The sequence below is a fragment of the Hippopotamus amphibius genome, chromosome 1 (genome assembly GCF_030028045.1).
Source record: "Hippopotamus amphibius kiboko isolate mHipAmp2 chromosome 1, mHipAmp2.hap2, whole genome shotgun sequence".
Lineage (NCBI taxonomy): Eukaryota > Metazoa > Chordata > Mammalia > Artiodactyla > Hippopotamidae > Hippopotamus > Hippopotamus amphibius.
This window is the reverse complement of record NC_080186.1, coordinates 45,530,386-45,550,934: the sequence shown is the minus strand read 5'-3', so window position 1 is coordinate 45,550,934 and position 20,549 is coordinate 45,530,386. Positions and strand designations below refer to the sequence as shown.

Genomic DNA, 20,549 nt, shown 5'->3' with positions numbered 1-20,549 from the left:
CGGACCGCCCCGGGCCCGCCCCCACGCGCCCATTGGCCGAGGCGCCTATCCATCGCGCAACGTTGACGCCCGCCTCGCGCCCTCGCCGGGGTAGCCACGTTCGGTTGAGCTCCAAGTAGACCAGCGGCGGCGGCGGCGGCGGTGGCGGCGGCGGTGCCGGAGGCGCGGAGGGCGGCGCAGGCGGAGCCGGGCGGGCGGGCGCGCGGGCGAGCCAGCGGGCAGCCGGGCCGGCGGGCGAGCGGCAGCGGCGGCGGCGGCGGCGGCACCGGCACCCCAGGCCGAGCCGGCGCGGGAGGAGTTCCAGGGCGATGGGGCCGCGGCCGGGGCTGACGCTTTGACAGCTGGAAAGAGCGCGGAGCCAGCGCCTGGGGGGGAGGGAGGGGAGCGCGGCGAGGAGAGCGCGAGCGACTGAGCGAGCGAGCGCCGGGGAGGGGGCCGGGAGCGAGGGGGCAGCTCGGGAGCAGCCGGAGCGGTAGCGGCGGCGGCGGCGGCGGCGGCGAGGCTCGGCGCCCTCTTCTCTGCAAACCATGTTTGCCAAAGGCAAAGGCTCGGCGGTGCCCTCGGACGGGCAGGCTCGGGAAAAGTAAGCCCTGTTTTGCAAGTGGCGGCGGCGCCGCTGCCGGGCTGCGGGCGGGTGGTGGGAGGCAGGTGGGCGGGCGGGGGCTGCTGCGCCCCGGGCCCCGGCGCCGCCTGCCTGGCCCCGTCTGAGGCCGCGGCGGGCGGCGTGGGAGAGCCCATTGTTGGAAACCGGCGGAGGCTGGGGCGTCGGGGGGCGCCGCCGGGGGCGGGGGCACTTGGTGGGCGCGGGGCGTGCTGGGCGCGGGGGCCCGCGGGGAGGGGTGGGCGAGGTCCCGCGAGCGAGCCTGGGCACCCGCTCCAGCCGGGGCGCTCGCCGCGGTGACCGCACTTTGCCCCCCGGGCGCGGGCAGGGGGCGCGTGGTTTCTGCGGCCCCGAAGGCTCCTTTTGTCCGCCCGCGGCGTGAGGAGTGCGTGCCGGGGGCTTTGTTTGGCCGGGAGCTCTCTCCCTTCCCTGCCCTCGGCCTCGCCGCCGGCCCCGAGCCCTCCGGGGCGCCGGGCTGGGCAGGGACGGCGGCGCCGGCTTGGCCCGAGGCTTGGGGGACAGTTGTTTTGGGGGTAGGTGCTGAGGGCGGCGCTTTGCTGCCCTCTCCAGAGCGCGCGGAGCACCCCAGAGCCTGGGACTGAGTCTCCCCGGACCCTCAAACCTGGGGAGAGGGCGGGTCGGTGGCAAGGAGTAGGTCCGGTGGCTTGCGAGTTTGAGAGACCTAGGTGGTTTGGTCCCGACGCTACTTAGAAGTTCAAGTTCGGGGGTTGCTCTCCAGCCCCCGCGGCTTGAAGTAAACGCGTCTCCTGGTACCCACCCCCTAACTGCTCGCACCCGTGGCCCCAGGCGGGACCGAGCTAGCTGCTCACCTCTGGTCGGGGCCCCAATGGGACAGCACGGACAGGGTTGGAGGACAAGCTTGGAAGCCGGCTGGCAAGGTCCAGGAGCGAGCACCCGGTGTGGTCTGACGCCTTCTCTCTCTCTCTCTTTCTGTGCCTCCTGCCTACTTTCCAGGTTAGCTTTATACGTCTACGAATATTTACTGCACGTAGGAGCACAGAAATCTGCACAGACCTTCTTGTCGGAGGTGAGTGGAACTCCCCCCATCATCAAATTTCTTGACACCCCCCTCCTCCCCACTGTTCTTAAAGCCTTTGTTTTCTGGAGCAGCCACTGTGGCCACCATTTTGAATTTTTATCACCTTTTGGCATTTATTGTTAGTTGGTCTTCGCAGCCTTTTGGCTCTGGGAAGCCCCCAGCCTACCCCTTCCCTCTGCTCCTCTAAGCTGTCTCTGCTTTCTCTTTCCTAGATTCGATGGGAAAAAAACATCACGTTGGGAGAACCGCCTGGGTTTTTGCACTCGTGGTGGTGGTAAGTTTGTGTGATAGTTTTGTGTGTGTGTTTGTTTTGTTCGGAGCCCCCGGCTCCAAGTGAACAAAGAAGTGAGGTCTGGAGCAGGCCCCCCATGCCTTAGTCCTCAGTGTTGCACAGGGTGCCTCAGGGCCCTCAGACCAGGACTGGCAAAGGAGGAAAAGGGCAAAAGAGGTTGGTGCCTAAAGTTTTTGGCTCTTCTTTCCCCACTGTTGAGAACCTACTAATCATGCCTGGTGTTTGGATAGAAACTCCTTACTTTTACATCTCACTCTGAGGCACTAGGCACGGGCTTGAGAAAAGCTTGTAAGGATTTTTGTCAATTCTGCATGCTGCTTTAATTAGAGGCAGTGGGGGGCGGGGCGCGGGGAGGGGATACCAGGTCTGTTTTACAACTGGCCTGTCCCTTCCTTTTTCTCCTGTGAGCTCAAAACCTTGAGAGAAAAATCCATGGGGACCTTTTTCCAGGCACCCTGAGAAAGAACAAGAAGGGGTTGCTACTTCCTTTAAAGATACTGATTCAGGCGGACTGGACCTTCCCACCCACTCACCCCTCTAAGTATCCCTAAACCCACGGAGTATCCTTTTACTGAGAACCTGGCGGAGTGCCTGTGGTTGGTAGATGGGGGCTCTCTCTTGTCTGTGACCCTCTTTCTTGCAGGCCCCTGGGCCCTGCCTGGGTGGGCCCACCACAGGTCTGCTCCCGGTTTGCAGCCCTTGGGAGGGAAGCTTAGGGTCAGCGGGAAGTGTAAGACTTGGGTGTTTTGTGGGACCGATTTGTGGAGTCTTTGACATCCTTTTCAAAAGGAAAAGAGAGCAGAGTGGCTTTTGATATTTTGGTGAAGTTCAGGAAAACGGAGTGCCCTGTCTTGGGATCTCAGCACGTTTACCTGACCTCCAGCTCGGGTTCCTGTTTCAAATGTCTGTGAAATGCAGGGGGTTGAGGTGTCTGTTCTAACTTGCGCAGAGAAGATGAGTTTTTAATTACTTCTGCCAACCTCGGAGCTGCGGAGTTGGAGGCAATTTGGTGTGGTGTAAGGACTCTACCTGTGGGAGTGGGTGGTAGGCTTTCTGTGGTTGTTTTTAAGAGAGGAGTGTGTGGTTGGGGCTGGCGGGTCTGGCCATCATGGATTTTGCAGAAACTTAGGCTTATGAGTAAAAGTTACTCAGAAGGGGCTGGGGAGTTCGTAGTGTTAGAAACCTTTAGTGTGTGGAGAAAGTTCGTCAAACGTGTGTAGCCTCAGCACAGAGAGGAATGTTCTTGAGCCTCCCTCTGCAGTTAGTAGAAGTCCCTGATTATACAGTTCTATCCTTAACCCCCCCGAAGTTCTCCAGCCTTATCTCAGCCCCGGGAACTAGAGTGCGTCGTGCTGGGCTCAGGCAGTGGTGGCTCTATGATTTGACACCGAGCAAATGCCCTGGCTTTTTGGGTGGGAGGAAGCGGTGGAGCTGAACTGAAGAGGGCCAGGCTGCCTTATTCTTGCACCTGGAATGGGATGCTTGTCTGGGGACTGGCAGAGCTGGCAGTTGAGATAGTTTATTCTGTGCTGGCTGTTTGTGAAGGCGACAGGAGCACTGGTCCAGGAGTCAGACTTCCGCTCTCCTGCACGTCACTCTTCAAGTGGGTTCCCATCCCCGGGCCTTGGGCTTCTGACCTGGAGAGGGTTTCTAAGGCACCTTGTTGATACCAGTGACCACCCTGTGTTTGTGTAGGGTTTTACTGGTTGACAGAGGATTTGTATGTCTGTTCTCACAGGATGCAAAGTGTTGGGGTGACCATACAAAAGTCACGGAGTGGGGTTAGGCAGGGAAATGCACCCTCCCACCCCCCCACCCCTGCTTTTGCTGAACAGGTGGTTGTCTGAGGAGGGCTGTTTTTCAGTGCGAAAAATCAAGACACTTGGTCATGCATCACCTCACCTTTAGCTAATTGATATATTCTTTGGTGGGCAGGGAAGGAATGGCTCTCGTATGAGAAGACCTTGGGGGAGGGGAGGGCCTTGTGGGAGTGGGAGTGAGCTGGCAGGGGATGGGGGTGTGGGCTCTGGGATTAAGAACCTGTAGGTTCCCTTTACTGCCAGTCACCCAGGTTGCTGTGCGTATGAATCATAGTCCTGACTTTGACAATTTAACCTTTTTATGAAATGCGGCCATTTTGGGTGGAGGTAGGGGGTGGTAACAGGAGCATAGATGAGACAGGCGTGGATTCTCATCCGGGTTCCTACCTGTCCCATCTGGGCATCCGTGGATGGGTTGCACTAACCTGCAAGCTTCGGTTGCCCCATGTATAAAGTGGGGATGAGATCACCTACCTTACAGCGTTGTGGCAGTTACAAGCCGCACATAGTAGGTGCCTGATGGATGGGCACTGTTACTCTTATTCCAGGTGTTTGGCTGTCAGAGGATGTTGGGTCCGTTTTGTTTTCTAGGCTGAGCGTGCCCAGTGAAGGCTGGAAAGGTGGGATTGAGCCTTGGGGAGACCTGGTGCTGTTAGCACTGTGCATTGTGCACTTGCCCTTGGGCACACAAGTAATAATTAGTAACCTGATCTTATTTTATTTTTCGACTTGCAGCGTATTTTGGGACCTTTACTGTGCAGCTCCTGAAAGGCGAGACACTTGTGAACATTCAAGTGAAGCAAAAGCCTTTCATGATTACGTGAGTAACAAAATTTTAATCCTGGCAATAATTACAGGGTTGGATAGCTCGAACTTCTTTAGTACCAAAGCAAATACACAGCCAGTTGGCAGTGGTCTTTGTTTTCTCCTTGCCTTTCTTTCTGTCCTGCCCACCTCCCTGCTGCCCTCGCCCCGTACTCTCCTCCAGCAGCGGTCTAACTTGGTGAACGGTATTTCATAATGTTGTAATTATGCAAAAGAGCGTAGATACCTATCTGGACAATTAAATGACGTTGTGCAGGTCTCAACCTTGTGGGGTTTATGTTCTAATTGGGCAGTCAGCTGGGGGGATGGGCGGCTGAGCCTCTTTGGTGCTGGTTTATGAAGAAGTTGACCACAACCAAGAAATGTAAAAAGCAAATATGAAACCTTTGTTTTGAAGTAGAAGGGGTGTTTGAGTGAGAATTTGATGGAATAGATTCTTAGGTTACTTTCCAGGGAGTGATCTTGCAAATTATGTTTTTGGAGGGCTGTGTGTGTGTGTATGTTTGGGGGGGGGGGGGGACTCGTGTGTCGTGTCCACTAAGACAGTGCATACTTTGAGGTCCTTGGCTGGTCCGTAATCCTGAGTTCAAAATGTTCTTTTGAAGGTAGTTAGTTTCATCACGTTGTAGTGCTTTCTACTCTACCATCACTCTCCCTGGATGAGTTTATTAAGATTTATGAAATGCTTATAAGAGAGATGTCTGCCCCTTGTCCATTTCCCACTGCCGTCCCCTTAAAAAAAATTGACTCCTGTTGGGGTGGAGTCAGACTTATGATCAGATGAAACAGGTTAGCATCTTTTGGAGGGGAATGGAAGGGAAAGTGTCTGAAAATTTTTCCAGTCTCCTTTGCCCCCTGTTGGTCTTGTAGAAGGTGAAGTGTGTGTGCACCTGTGTGTGTGTGCACATGTGCACTTAAGAGGTGATTTATTTGATTTTGCACTTCTGCGTGAGGTGGGTAGGAATGGTCCCTAAGCTCTAGCGCATGGTGGTTGGTTTTTGGTTTTTGGAATGTCATCCGGGCCCACCCACTTGGCCAGGCCATCAGCATGCCCTGCATGCAGTTTGAAACCGGCCTGGGAGACCAGAACCCGTTAGGTTGAGTTTCACAAGTGGTCAGATCCCATGCCATGAATATCTTTATGGTGAAAATTTCTCCTTGTAATACGAGGGCTTAGAGACTCTGCTGGTGGCTCCCTGGTTTTGAGAATATTCAATGTGATTAAATTTTGCTATGACTATAAGGTTAATACCCTTGGAGTGGAATGCTGAGGAAATTGACCAGTTATTGTGCCCTCTCCAGGGCTGAAAAAGAGAAGCTGGCAAATGGTACTTATGGCCTGGTGAACTTTTAGTAGTAAAAGGTGAGAGGGCTGGTTCACTTGTGATGTGGTTCTTCTGGGAAAATCGGCGGTGATGATCATAGGGTTTCCTGAGCTGGAGGCTGGAGGTGGTGGCTAAGAGTTACATTAGCCATGTAAAAATAGTTGGTGAATCTGACCTTTCTATCCAGTAAAAATCTGTGTGTGTGTGTGTGTGTTTTAACCTATAGACGGCCAATTCTTGTGTGGCCTGTATTTCAAGTGCTATGCAAATGGTATCATTTTAAAGTTGGGGGTGGACATGCCTAGTTCAAGTCACTCTCTTGATATGGGATGTCTGTGCTATCTTTCAGAGAAGGTAATGATTTATAACTAAGCTTGACTCTCTAGTGAATAATGTGAGACTCTCTTTGGCAATTTATGGTTTGGTCTGCTGTCTCCCCTTAAAAAAAATTGGACTCCAGTTGGGGTGGAGTCAGACTTACGATCAGATGAAACAGGTTAGCATCTTCTGGTGGGGATGGAAGGAGACGTGTCTGAAGATCGTCCTAGCCTCCTTTTCTCCCTGTTGGTCTTGTAGAAGGTTAAATGTGGTGGCAGTGAAAGTTCGCATGGGTTTCCTTTCAGTAATTTGCTGAGGAAGGGCAGCAGAATTGTGTAGTGATTGCTAAGTTGGTGTAGACATTTCGCAGACGCTACCAAGAGCCGAAGTCACAGTGATTGAGGCCCGGGATTCACAGATCTTGGGATCAAAACCCTTTCTCCTGGATTGGGGTCCACTTGGTATCATGTGGCCTGAGAGTCAGGTCATGTGAGAGGAGTGATGGAGTGATGAATGGGGATGGGAAGGGAATGTCTCTATTGTGAAGGCGTTAAGGGGGGGATTGAGTTGCAGGGGTAATGGAGAAGCAATGGGAAAATCAAAAAATAAGAAAACGAAGGAAAGGAACCCTCTTTTTTCTCTTTGTTCTTCTCACACCTTCATGTGTTCTCTCCATTCCCATGGCTACCCATCTTGTTCTACCTTCTTGCTCTCAAGTTATTGCTGAAGCCTCTTTCTGGACTCCCTTGTGAATGCCTCTCTTATCCATCACATCCTGTCCACTTTTTAACTTCTTCGTGGAGGTCTTTGGTGATAGTTTGCTGCACACTCTGATCCCTCCCTCCTCTCAGTGTCTGTACAGACCACCTGGACAAAGCCTTTGTTGGTGGCTTTCCATGTGCTGGGCCCCTGTGCTGGGCATTCTAGGTTCAGGCTCTCATTTCAAACTGCTAGTGGCCCTGGGAGAGGAGGCATGTTGTTAACTCCATTTTGCAGATGAAGAAACGGAGGCATAGAGAGGTTATCATAGCTGTAAGAATTAGGATCCAAACACAGGTCTTAAATGACTCCAGATTCTGTGTTCCTAACACTGCTGAGCCTTGGCCCTGCAGGTATGTGACGAATGTCACCTGTTTGCACCTATTCCAGCTAACTTCTCATTCAAGCTTGTCTTTCTAACCACAGCTTATTAATTTTTTCCATGCCAGAGACCATTCATCTACAGATTGTTCATTTTTGTAGCTCCCACAATACCTTGCACATAGTAGGCGTGCATGCTAAATGAATGAAAGGATTAAGGAACTATGGGTAAGAAAAAAATACATTTTTGGGCATTTCGGTCATTTGGGGTCGGTAAGTAACCTGGTTGGAAATAGCCGGTAGAATGTTGGAAGATGTTCTTCAGTGACTCGTTTTTTGCTGGGTCATCTTGAGCCAGGTGATTTTAATGTGGGTTAACTAGTTACCTTAAATCCTCTTTAGAAGTTAAAGTGGAGTGTAAAGAGGAGCGTGTGGTAACTGGCCTTCTGTTTTCTGTCAAGGAGATTCAAAGAGTCTCACGGTTTGTGCGGCTCAGGTACCCGCCTGGGCCTTGGCGGGTAGTGAGTAGTGCGTGTGTGTGTGGGGCATGCGTGAAGAGGGACTGCTGCCAGGGTGGGGAGGACCTCATCCAGGAAGATCCTTCCCCAGTCTCAACGCTTCTAGCGAAATGAATTTGTGTTCCTGGCAGGTGGTCTCCCCTTCCTGGTGGTGGGTCAAGGGTCAGGTGATCTCAAAGGCGTGTCTCTCTGGTCCAAGTTAGGCTATTATAGGGCTGGGAACGAACCAGGTGACTCAGCGGAGAGGGGGTTTAAATTTTCTTTGAATTGGTGAGTTTTTGTTTGAGTCACAGTCTATTTTCCCCCACACACCTGGCAGCTTCGGTTTGCTTGGCTCATTGTGTATCAGCCAGAGCGCCCTGACGTTGACCACACATAACGTGGAGCGATGGGGGGTTTGCTACCGAGAATGGACTTTTCTGAGAAATCGGTTTACCTGAAGTCAGAGGAGCCCTGAGGCTATGGGAGGAGGCTTGCAGGGACCCTGCCTGTGGTTTCTTTGCTGTTCCCCTTGGGCCAGAACAGAGATTCTCAGAGTGCTGATGAAGATGCCCGTGTCTGTCTGGTCCTGGCCTTTCGTGGAGTGGACACTCCCACCTACCAGCTCAGTGCCTCTGAGTTGAAGGTTCTGGAGGGCAGTGACACTCACATTGCTGTGCTTTTCATAACGCTTTTTCAATACGTGGTTGTGGTTTGGCTTCACAGCTGCCTGTTGGTCAGGTTTTATTATTAAATCTCACCCCCATTTCACAGATGAAGAAACTGAGGCCTAGGCTTTAGATGGCTTGTCTGAGGGCACGTAGCCAGGAGGTGGCAGAGCTGGGACTAGACCCCGGTCTTCCAAATTCCACCTCTCAGCTTTTGACAACCCTCATTTGATACAGAATTCCTGCAGAACGGAGGGAAGATATTATCATTTGACCCAAAGTGTGCCCATGTACAGTCACTGAAGAAATAAATTTAGCAGAGAATTGCACTGAAATTCCTCTGAGGTGAATTGCAGAGTCACTGGCAGAGGTGGGACCTGGGCTCCAAGAAGGGAGTTTGTTATGGTGCGGTGGCTTTTTTGGCAGGAAAAATGTGATAAAAGCTATGGCGTTTCCTCCTGGAAAATGCACGTATCCCCACAGGGGAGACTCTGTACATGATTTCAGGAGGTTTGTGGCTGCTGTCCCAAGCCCCTCTGGGATCCCCAGTGGAAAACGTGGGGTGCAGCGTGGACAAGGAATCCCGTGACCTTGGCGAGTCGTGAGCCTCAGTTTCCCTGCTCTGAAGACCTGAGGTCCCTTTCAGGTCAGCCTCAGTGGGGCTGGCTCTCCTACCCCTGTGCGCCCCCTGCCAGCAGGACTCTGCTGACCACCCCCCCCCACCCCAGCTGTGAGCCTGTGTCTCCAGGCGGGTTGGTTAAAGTCGGAAAGCGCCCCAGAGTCCTGGGCGTGGGTGGGAGCTGAGGTATTTGTGGCCCTGTGGCAGGGGTCCAGCATCCTTGGTGGGTTTGAAATAGCAAAGTGATATTTGAGAGGGCTCTCCTTGGATGTGCTGAGCTGAGGTTCCTGCCAGGCGGGGAGTGTCCACGCCGGCCAGAGCCCTTTGGGGGCAGGGGTGTGAAAGGGTGGCAGCGCGGGCAGGAGTGGGAGGAGAAGGCCGCAGCTGGGCGTGCGCTCCCCTGCGATAAGCCGGCCTAGCTATCTGCCCAGAGGTCCTGGCAGGTTCACGGCATTGCCTTTGGCTCTGACCCTTGGCACCCTTGTGTGGCAGATTATAAAAACAAAACATACACACAGTTGTTTCTTTCCCCCCCTCCCCTTGGAGCTCCAGCTACGTGTTGCAGCCTTTCTCCGGGCTCCTACCCTGTTTGCTGCAGCTCCTCGTAACCGCCGGAGGCTGCCAGACTCCTCCGTCGGTAGCTAATTAAACACTAAATGAGTCACTGGAATTGCTTTTTGCCAGAACCCGGGCAGTGTGGCCACCTTAATGGGTTTCAAGTGGCGGCAAGACCCCAAATTGCAAATCCTTGCCCTTTATTTCAAGGCGGGAGGTGGGGCGGGGGGAGTGGTGGGGACCCAAACAAAGTTTTTGGCAGTGGTCACTTCATCTGAACTCCAAGACCAGCCGCGCACTGCAGTCAGTGCATAATGCCATCTTTGTTAGCTAAGCCTTTGCAGACTGGCACCAAGAGTTAGCTGTGCGCCAGCCACTGCGCTGAGGGAGCCGGGAGACACCCAGCTCTCCCTGCAGCGTCCCTCAGGCCGTCTTGATTTTCCATGGGCAGTGGGTTCTGCAGTGGGGACCTCGGGCCAGAGCTGCCTCTCCCCTTTCCTCACCTTCCCACCTCTGTTGGTGAGAGAGAGAGAGAGTGTGCGCGCGTGCTTAAGAGGGAGCGGCGGAGGGGAGGTGTGTGTGCTTGAGGGCCTGTCAGCCAAGATAACAGAAATGTTACACTAACTGTAGCCTTTATAATAGTGTCTAGGGTTTAGAGTATTTAGAAAAATTAATCTTTTTTAGCTTGGTAATAATTCTGACCACGGCACAAGTGCATTAGACGATTCACATAAACTTCTTTAATACATGTTGCTGAGAGCTTACAGCAAATAGACAATAATGATTGTTTTTGATTCGCCGGGGTAATGGGGTTTTCTGTAGGCTTGGTGAGATGAGTTTTAGGAATGTTTCTCTAGCGCATTATGCCTTCTTTTCCTCCCTTGGGCCCTGTATCCTCTGGATTTTTAAGGGTTTCGGGTCTGACCGGTGGCTGGGATGCACACCTGAGTTCCAGTCCCTACTCTGTTATTTCCTGGCAGGGCGGACTTTTGGAGCCTTGGTTCCCCCATCTGTAGAATGGGGAAATGGTGATTCTTTTACGGGTTAGTTGTGAGGGTTAAGTAGGATTATATGTGTAAAATGGTTGTCTCTCTGTGCCCAGTGCTTGGTGAGTTTGTTTCCTTTCTCTTTATATCCCTAAAGTTTTCCCCAGAAACTTTTATTTATTTATGTATTTATTTTTATTTTATTTATTTATGTATTTATTTATTTATTTTTGGCTGCATTGGGTCTTTGTTGCTGCACACAGACTTTCTCTAGTTGTGGCGAGCAGAGGCTACTCTTTGTTGTGGTGTGTGGGTTTCTCATTGCTGCGGCTTCTCTTGTGGAGCATGGGCTCTAGGCATGTGGGCTTCAGTAGTTGCAGCACATGGGCTCAGTAGTTGTGGCTCACAGGCTCTAGAGCGCAGGCTCAGTAATTGTGGCACACGGGCTTAGTTGCTCTGAGGCGTGTGGAATCTTCCTGGAGCAGGGATCGAACCCATGTCCCCTGCATTGGCAGGTGGACTCTTAACCATTGCGCCACCAGGGAAGCCCCGGAAACTTTTAATATGATGGCGATGACAGCATATTTTTCTGGGAGACCAAGTTGACCCTAGGGAACGGGACTCTTGAATTTCCTGATTATGCCCTCCAGTGCCTGGGCTCCTCTGATGTGTCATGGAGTCCTCCCTCCAATACCAGTGTCTTGTCTTTCCCCCACACCCCTGCCAGGGGCAGAGCAAGCGGTCCTGGCACAGGCTGGCACTGATAATTGCTGCCCTGAGACTTCTGTGCGCCTTATCTGTGTGGGACAGAGTCGTCCTGTCCCACTTCTGTGTGTGGCCGCTGCGCTGCTAAATGGGAAGCGCTTGCAGCTTGGCACGAGCAGAAACCTGGAGGCAGATTTTGGCTTCACACCCCTTGTTAGCTGGGGTGGGGACCCTCACTTTTCAAGGTCCGTCCTCTTAACTGTAAGGTGGGCACAAGGGTTATCCTTGCTTAGCCCACCATGGGGTAGCTGTGAGAAAGGCATGGAAAACTGTCCAGGGCAGGTTAGCTGTGTGGGGCAGTGCGGCGTAAATGTTTGCAGGGGTGACCAGGCTAGAAAGCCCTGCAGCCGGGGTCTTGTCTTTGTCCTCTTTGGTATGTATGTTGCCCTGGCCGGCCTCGGGCCTCAGTTGACTTTTGGATTGAGTGAGGAGACCCAAAAAGGGGCCTTAAGGAGAAGGTGAGGAAGGGGTATGTCAGCCATTGCAGGTCCACGGGAAGCTGGTTCTGGGTGCGCGGGCTGCCATCTCTTTCGACGTCATGGGAGGAGCTGGAGGCCTTGGTCAGCTGGCCCCCAGACCAGAAGCAGAAGACACTGCCAAGTTTTGAAGTGTTGATTCAGTCCAATTACTGAGTGTCTGCTCTGTTCAGTGTCTAGTGGAGGAGACAGATGCTGCCCAGAATTCGATAAGTGCTTAAAAAGACTAGATCTTTGGAGAGACCAGGATGCCGAGCATCACGACTGGTGGCGGGAGTGGGAGTAGGTAAATAGCTCCATCCCCGTGAGGTGGCCGGGAAGGGTATTTAATGTAGTGTGTGTAGGTAGCGGGGTTGCATGTAGCGGGGTTGCTGGAGGTCACATCTTACAAGGAGGTACCCTGAGGCCCGGAGAGGAAAGATGCCCCACCTGAAGTCACCAAGAGGACTCAAACCTGTAAACCATATCAGATTCCATGACTCTTTCCTTTGCCTTATGCTGCCTTGCTGCACTTACAAATTGTGTGAACTTAACCTCTCTGTGCTTTAGTTTCCTCAGGTGGAAAATGGGCTTAAAATATACCTGCCTCATGAGGTGGTTATGAGGGTTAAATGAGCTTATGCACTCCCCCACACACATTAAACACACCCGTGCACACACAATACATGTTGTGCCTGGCACAGCATAAGTGCCATGTAAATATGTGCTGTCATTCTTTTTCTTTTTTTAATTTTGGCCACATCACATGACTTATAGGATCTCAGTTCCCCAACCAGGGATTGAACCTGGGCCACAGCAGTGAGAGCACTGAGTCCTAAGCAGTCGACCACTAGGGAACTCCCTGTGCTATCATTCTGATTATCTCATTTCAGGCCTGGTATGAGTCCTGGCTTTCTGGTGGCCAAAAGGTAGGCAGCAGCAGAACGGTGCTGGTGTGAGAGGTGTGCTCCTGGGACGTACGAACCACCTGTTGGTTGATTAGCACTGTGGATCCCTGGGCTTGAAGTCACCTTCTTCAAGCGGCCTTGAGTGATTGGGGGTGGGAGTTCACACATGCCGCCTTCAAACCAGCCCCGCTGCTTGTGAGGATGAAGTGCTGACGTGTGGATGCTCCTGGCCAGCACCAGCCTGTGTTGTCCAGTCAGTGTCCGTTTCCTCCTCTTGTAGCCGCTTCCCTTGCTCCTAGGAGTCTGGAACTTCCCCAGCCGCCTCTGACCCGTCCCTGGTGTTCCTACTTGGTACCTGAGGTGGGTTTTTTGCTCCCCTGCCAACCAGCCCTGCTGTCGAGGGGATGCCAGCCTAGAATGCGGCTGCCTCCACCAGGCCTGCCAGGACCACCTCCCAGGGAACACCCACCTTTTCTTCTTTTTTCCCCCTAGGAACTCTGTGAGTTTTACTCATTTGATACTTGCTGCTTAGAAGTAGAGTGATGGGGGGGTCAAAGTTGTATCTCTTCCCTTTCCTCTTCTAGATTGAAAGCTCCTGAGGGCAGAAGCCCCTTATCTCCACCCCGTTTCTGCCTCCCCCTGCTCCTGGGGCCTGTTGCAGAGTTTTAAGTAAATCCTGAGGGGCGTGAGCTAGGCTCCGGGCCTTGAAAAGTGAGACGGGTTTGATCCCTGCCCAGGGATCAGGTGTGTTAAATATGTGTTTTAATGGAGATGGACAAATAGTGAATGGTAACTGTGAGTTGTGACCCATTAATGCCTGGTAAAATCAACTTAGTGGGTCACAAACTGGCAATCACAAAACAAACTCTGGGGCTTCCCTGGCAGTCCAGTGGTTGACTCTCCACGCTTCTACTGCAGGGGGCACAGGTTCAATCCCTGGTCGGCGAACTACAATCCTGCATGTCTTGCAGCAGCAGCCAAAATAACAAAACCAAACAAAACAAAAAAAGAAACTCTGTATCACAAAGAGTAAACATAAGCATTGTTTCAGGGAACTTCTGTTGTCAGCAGTTTATGGGTATCTATAAATAAACATGTGCCCTGTGTTTTCGATGTAAAATTTGCCTTATTGCGGGTCTCAGTCTAAACTTTGAAAGCTGCTTAACCAGAAAAGGCCGGAGTTGAATTTTGGATCTTATAGGTTGTGTGACTGTGGCCAGGTGGCAAGTGATTGCTGACCTCGGTTTCCTGATGGGTAGTAAGGAGGGAGTCATTCCCGCCTCTGAGGGTTCTTGGGAGAACTGATGCCCTGCCTTGCTTCCAGGGTGTGCCCGGTGGTTCCTGGGGACCTTTGCCTTTGTTGTTTGCTGCCACGTTCTTCGTGCGCGGAGCCTGTGAGAGGTGCCCAGCAGAGGCTTGCAGAGTGCTGAACAAGCAGTGGCTCCCGCTTGAAGTCTGTCACTTGTTCCTGCTGGGTGGCAGCTTCCTCTGCCTGTCTTCAGTTGAGGCAGCAGGGGGAGGGAGGTGTTGATAGTGGTCCCCGGCCCCCTGTGGAGGGTGTTGTCTGAACATCTGCAGGGCTCAGGCTCTGGTCGCAGTAAGAATCTTAAGAATAGGTCTCAGGGCATCCTGTCTGACCCAGGTTGGCCCAGCCTTCCAAATTCCCTGTCCCCTCCCGGTGACAGCTGTTTGCACAGCTCCAAGGCTGGCTTTGTGTCCCCTGCTCTTTGTGTGTTTGGGTGAAGCGCCTGACATTTCACTTCTGTTTTACAATCCTCTGACCTTAAGAAGCACAGCTGCTCCCTGGGGCCCCTGTCTGAGGCTTTCCTCTGATCCTTCTCTCCCAGTCACAAAAGGCTGTTTGAGAGAACAGGCTCTGGGGTAGCAGACCTCCCCCCTGCCCGGGATGCTGGCTGCAGCTTCGCCAGTTCTTGGGATGGACAGAACGTGGCTTTGCAGACTGGCCCAGGACAGCGGTCAGCTGGCGGGCATTTATTCTTGTGTGCCTGCTGCGTGCATGGCTCTGTGCTGGTTGGTGATGGGACTAAAGCAGTGTCATGGGCAGCACAGAGGATTTGGACTTGGATAACCAGGGTTCAAGTTCTGATTCTTTCAGGTGGCTTTGGGTAAGTCATTTGGCCTCTCTGAGCCTTGGTTTATTTGTGATAAGAAATGATGTTGAAATAAGCTTAGCTTTTTTTTTTTTTTTTTGCCTCTTAAGCCTTTTTTTGAAGCCAGGTGAGAGCATATGAAAATGGTCTGCAAATTGTGGTCTATTTCAAATGTGAACAAATTATCAAATAATAGAACGTATATCGAGAAAGAGCCTCTCCATTTACAGAGGGGGATACTGAGGCTTGGGGTGGGGTGGTAGCAAGTTTGTGGCTGGAGGGGCCCCTGATCCCTGTGGCAGCCGCTGACTTTAGAAAACCTCCACTTGGGAGGTTGGCACCTGGGCCTGCGTCTGGGCTGCCATTTGGTAAGAGTTTGCCGCTTTCTTTGGGAGATGCCGTGGGCTTCCCGTGGCTTTGGCTGTGCGACCTGTGTTGAGGGGCAGACGGCCCAGTGGGCAGGCCTGGTGCCGGGCGTGTGCATGCGGCTGCTCTGTTCTGCTGTCTTTTAGAAGGCTTCCAGGAGAAAATGTTATCCTCTCTCTGGAGGCCCTTCCTCTTGGCAGCACCCACTGGTGTTACGCGAGGCGATTCTGGCCACAGCTCTGGGCGCAGGTTTCCCTGTGGGTCTCCGGGCTGCGGAGCCACTTCAAAAGGGGATTTTACAGCATGACAGGGAATTTCAGCCACGGTGTTATCTCTGAATTGGCCAATTGATGGTTTCAGCAGAGCATTTCAGCGTCGGGGAAGCCAATACAATTTGAGTTAGTCGTGATGGCTGCCACTTTAAATACCGCAGTGAGTTTCCGTCCGCGGGCTAATGCGCGGCACAGGGCCTTGCAGAAAACCTGATCACTGGAGCGCTTCAGTCGATTCTGACCCCAAGCTACGGAAAATGAACTTCAATCTAGTGGGCTCTCGCCACATACTCTCTTTGGCATTATTTTGCTAGCAGCATCTTTGTCAAAGGGAATTGGAAGGGAAGAGAGTGGGTACAAATCACTGTGTTTGGCTGTGACCCCCCCCCCACGATTTTAAGGAGCGCTGGGAGTTGGGGTGGTGGTTTCCTGGTGAAGGATGAGCTACTGAACTAGTGTCGTGGTTTAATAATGATGACTCTCTAACGAAGGAAACCAGTGTTTTATTGAGCACTTACTATGTGGCAAGTTTTTATTTTTTAAAAGTGTTCTTTTTCAATTCTCACCCTGTTCAGGCTGGGTAGGGAACGGGATAGTCTTCCTATTTTATGAAGGAAGAACTGAGAACAGCGAACAGTGATTGAGTGCTAGCTGTGTGTCAGGCACCTTTCTAAGTGCTTTGGGTTTTATCTCATGTTGTCCTCAAGGTAGCCTCGTCAGTTAAGTTCTGTGTTTTGTTTTGTTTTTTTAATTATTATTATTATTTTTGGCTGTGCTGCATGGCATGTGGGATTTTAGTTCCCTGACCAGGGATGGAACCCATGCCCCCCTGCAGTGGAAGCGCGGAGCCTTAACCACTGGACTGCCAGGGAAGTCCCTAATTTCTGTTTTGATTTTGTCGAAAAGGAAACCGAGGCGCTAGAGGGATTCAGGAATGTTGAAGGTGGACTTAAAGTGCCCTTCACTGCTATACCATGCTGTTTCCCTAAGAATTAATACCAGATTTGGCATCTTTGCTGCTTAGGTAATTGGTGGCCCACTGCCCAGCCCTGGTGGGTCTAGGTGGCAGGACTAGGTGGGGGTGGTCCCGAGGGGTCAGACGACCAGAAGCCCTGTCTGTGGGCTGTGTGGTCCCTTACCAGTGCTGTGCTTCCCAGGGTAGAGGGGCTGGGCTGGTTGTCAGTGACCTCACCCAGGAAGGAGACATCTTGCTTCGGGCTCATATACCTTAAGGAAGAGTTTCCCCATCTCTTTACTTTTAAGGCCCCCTTTTATTTATCCCCTACCTCCCTGTGTGGACTCCATGCTTGAAAATATTTCATTTACAAATCGATTGTATGCATTGAGTCACCATTAATTTTAATGAAGAAATAGGAAAACCAAGAACTATGCAGTTACTGATTAGGCTTTTTCATCAGCTCGGAAAAAATTAGGAATTTGGGGTTTATTTCAGTTGAGGCAGACCTGATTTTGCTGTTGAATATTTGTTTATTTATTTGGCTGCATCGGGTCTGAGTTGCGGCACACGGAATCTTTGTGGTGCGCGGGCTCAGAAGTTGTGGTGCACGGGGCTTAGTTGCCCTGCAGCATGTGGGGTCTTAGTTCTCCAACCATGGATTCAACCTGCGTCCCCTGCGTTGGAAGGCGGATTCTTAACCGCTGGACACCTGAGAAGTCCCCTGTTGTTGAATTAAAAAAAAAAACACATCAGTCAGACTCCAGAGTCTCTGAAGTTTTCGAGAGATCTGGTTGGAGTCCGCAGGCCGGGAACCTCTGACGTAACGTCTGTGCTTCCCACACCTGCTTAGCAATGTAGGTGGCTCCTTCTAGTTGTGTTCTGGGATGGCCAGAGTGGGGCTCTGGTGGAAGAAAGACCCTCCCCATCAGAAGGGTCAGAGGTCACAGTTTGCACTAGGTCATCTACCAACGTGCAGGCAAGACTTCCCTGTGAGGGGTAATGCAGGTTGGACAATGGACCCCACAGATGTAAGCTCCTGGGCGGCGCGCTCCAGTCCCTGGAGGATGCTCCAGAGCCCGCACCCCTACACGTAGGTCCCTGCTGTTCTGAGCTGGCATCCAGTGGAGGAGGTGGGTTACTGGACGGTGAGTCCAGAAATCATTCTTCCCAACCGAGCTTCCCCACTTATTCACTGTTACCTTTGACGGGCTCTTGTCTTCTTTTGGGGCCTCAGTGTCCCCATTTGTAGCATGGGGACAGGGAGGGGTTTACAAAAGTGTAGCAGTGACCAGCCTTTATTGTGCACTAGCCCCGGCCAGGCGCAGTGCGTGGGCCTGGCGTTTAGTCCTGTAACTGCACAGGGGAGAGGCTGTTTTTATCCCACTCCTTGGGTGAGTAAACTCAAGGCTCCAAGAAGTGAAGTCACCAGCCTTGCTTATGAAGTCATTAAATAATGGAGCACGATTTGAACCCAGGGCCCCATTGCTAGCCTTTGAGCCACACTGTTATTTTAGTAAACTTTAGGATGACTTTGAGAGATGAGAGACCTTGGGGGAAAAAATGTTCTTTGAAAGAATTGAATCATTTCTGTAGAAACCTGTAAACGTGTGTTTAAAAAAAAATGTTAGTGACAGTTTGCTTCCCCGTGAAATGAATGCAGATAAACCTATTTTGACTGTTAACTTATTTTGTTGCTTAAAAGCCAGTGACATGTAGCGTTGAATGTATTTTTCTTCACAGCGTTTAAGTGTTTGCCACTTCTTGAGTGACGTGTGTGAATTTGGGAATTGCCTGTACTTTGGGGATCGAGGCCGCTGCTTGCACTTCAGGATTTTGCCTTAAAAGAGGGGCGACTCGTGGGAGGGTGTGTGCAGGCCAGGGTTGGAGCCAAGAAGTAGCTCGCGAGCCATGTGCGCACCTGAGTTTCGGGATGCTGCTGGAGCCAGAGCTCACTCTGAAGTTGGGGTCACGGTGGAGAGCTGATTGCAGGAGTCTCTGTGACTGGAAGCCTAAATATTTATTCTCTTCTGTCCCTAATGAAAACAAATTGTCAACAGTTGTTCAGTAACTGACTAAATTAAAATCTGTAATTAGTCAATTAGATTAAAGAGTTGGCACAACCTGATTGTATCATGCTGGTTAGGTTATTAAGAGAAAGGGTGTGATTTTTAATTACTGAATGCTAATTTTGACAGTTTCAAATAGAAACAGACGTGTTTTTCCCCCCTTTCCCTAATTCTGAATGATTTGGAAAGTAAAGACACTCGATGTGTAAATTATGTTTTTTTGAAGGAACATAATCTGAGAAGGCCCTTCTGTAGAGTAGAGGGATTTTAGTTAAGAGGCCACATTGGATTTGGTTGAAAGGGTTAGTTGGAAATCCTTCCTTTCTTGAAGGAAGGATGGCCTGGTGTTTGGCAGCTTTGCTTTTGCTTTAATGAGAAGTTGGATTTCACATTCAAGCAATTCAGTCATTGAGTTAGAGTTCTTTTTAGTGTCTCTCCTGGTCTCTCACCTCATGGGGGTTTTCTGACCGGCGCCCTGGAGGCGAGAGGCAGTAGGAGACAGAATCCAGTGAGGACACTGCTGTGTGTATGAAGCACGGTGGAACCGCGGAGACACCACCAGCACAGGTGAACAACATTGGACTTTGTATAAAGTGTTTGCTCATATACTGAGCAACCCAGCGGGAGGGGCAGGAGGCATGAACCCTCTTGACTGCTCTGCTTTGCAGCTGAGGCAAGTTGAGTGCTGGGCCAGGAGGTGGCCAGGTGTGAAGGGTCCAGGCGGGAATGGGCTGGGGCTGGTGGGGGAGGAGGATGCCAGCAGGCAGGCAGGAAGGGAATTCCGTTCGGTAGTGGCTGGGCACAGCCGGAGGCCAGAGAGGAGAGGGGCTTCTTGCTGGGGAGGAAGATGAGATCAGAAAGTAGGGCCCGTTTATGGATTTTGAGGTATAGAAAGCCAGCCAGAGAGTGTAGGACAGGTTGGGTAGGCTGCTTTGAAAATGCAGCAAGTCCTTCCTCCTGTTTTGTTTTTCTTGGGGATGCTGTGTGGTTGCCTCCCTTGAAGAGGCTGGACTGGAACTGGGAGTGAGATCTGAGTTGCTTCTAGCCACAGAGACCAACGCACAGCCAGGATCCCCTCATCTGCAGAGGGGCCCTCCCGTCGTGTCCCCTCCCCAGCTCCTGGGAGTTCACAACATGGTCCGCTCTGTTAGGTGCTAGGCACGTGAGTCATATTAGCTGGAGAACCTCAAGCCTCAGAAGAGGTCTAGGGGCCACTGCAGGAAGGCCACCCAACCCTCGCTTCTCCTTCTTCAAGTTCTGGGGGCAGCGAGAGGTTAAGCTTGGCCACTGGGCTGCCAGCTCCTTGCAGCCCGTTGGGCACCCTCCCTGTCTTGGGGAAAGCTGCCCCAAACCCTGTGCCTCCAGGAGCCGCACGAACGGTGTCATTGGTGTTGAAGCACAGACTCAACGTTCTGCTGGCTGAGTTTTCCGTGATTCTTTTTGGAAGCGCCAGTTAAAATGGCTTTTTTCAAGCACCAGTTTTCAAGATTTAATGTTAGAGCTGCTAGTGATCTAGAATGAGTTATTTTTTTTTCTGCTTTTAAAGGAAGCAGTTTTGCTTTTTGTGTCTGATGGATATGGGAGGGATGCTGGGAACCAGGGTGCAGAGAACTGGGTGAAACAACCTGGGTTTGAATCCCCACCTGGGCCTTTACTACAGTGTAACCTGTGCTGGTTGCTTCACCTCTGAGCCTCAGTGTCCTCATCTGTAAAATGGAGGTGGCACTCACTTGCAGTACTGTTTGGAGGCAGTGGTGCAGGGCGCCCTAGAAGATGCCCAGTAAATATTTCTGAAACGCCTGAATGAGAGGCTGAAAGGTAGCCAGTGTTCTTGGGAAGGTATCCCTGCTTAGGGAACTGTGCTGGGTGTGTTTAGATGCATGAGTAAATGAGAGGAACAGAATAAAAAGCAGAAAGTATTTACAAGTGGTGGATTGGTGTGTATTCCGAATTTGGAATTTCTCTTTCAGACTCAGGAGTCACAGCCAAGGTTAAAGAGGTG

The 20,549-nt window shown here is 51.8% G+C and overlaps 1 protein-coding gene across 3 annotated transcripts in view; it reads left to right on the top strand.

The window, feature by feature from the left end:
- The first annotated feature begins 216 nt into the window (after positions 1-216).
- The window catches only part of SSBP3 (single stranded DNA binding protein 3), a 161,813-nt gene continuing 141,480 nt past the window's right edge, over positions 217-20,549 (top strand). Inside the window, exons 1-4 of one of the 3 annotated variants that reach the window (XM_057711759.1) lie at positions 217-583; positions 1,577-1,649; positions 1,874-1,935; positions 4,509-4,593. In XM_057711759.1, coding sequence (XP_057567742.1) covers positions 528-583; positions 1,577-1,649; positions 1,874-1,935; positions 4,509-4,593 — 276 coding nt within the window. In that variant the 5' untranslated portion in view covers positions 217-527. The remainder of the gene's footprint in view (positions 584-1,576; positions 1,650-1,873; positions 1,936-4,508; positions 4,594-20,549) is intronic. The other 2 variants (XM_057711775.1, XM_057711767.1) reach the window with 2 other exon arrangements.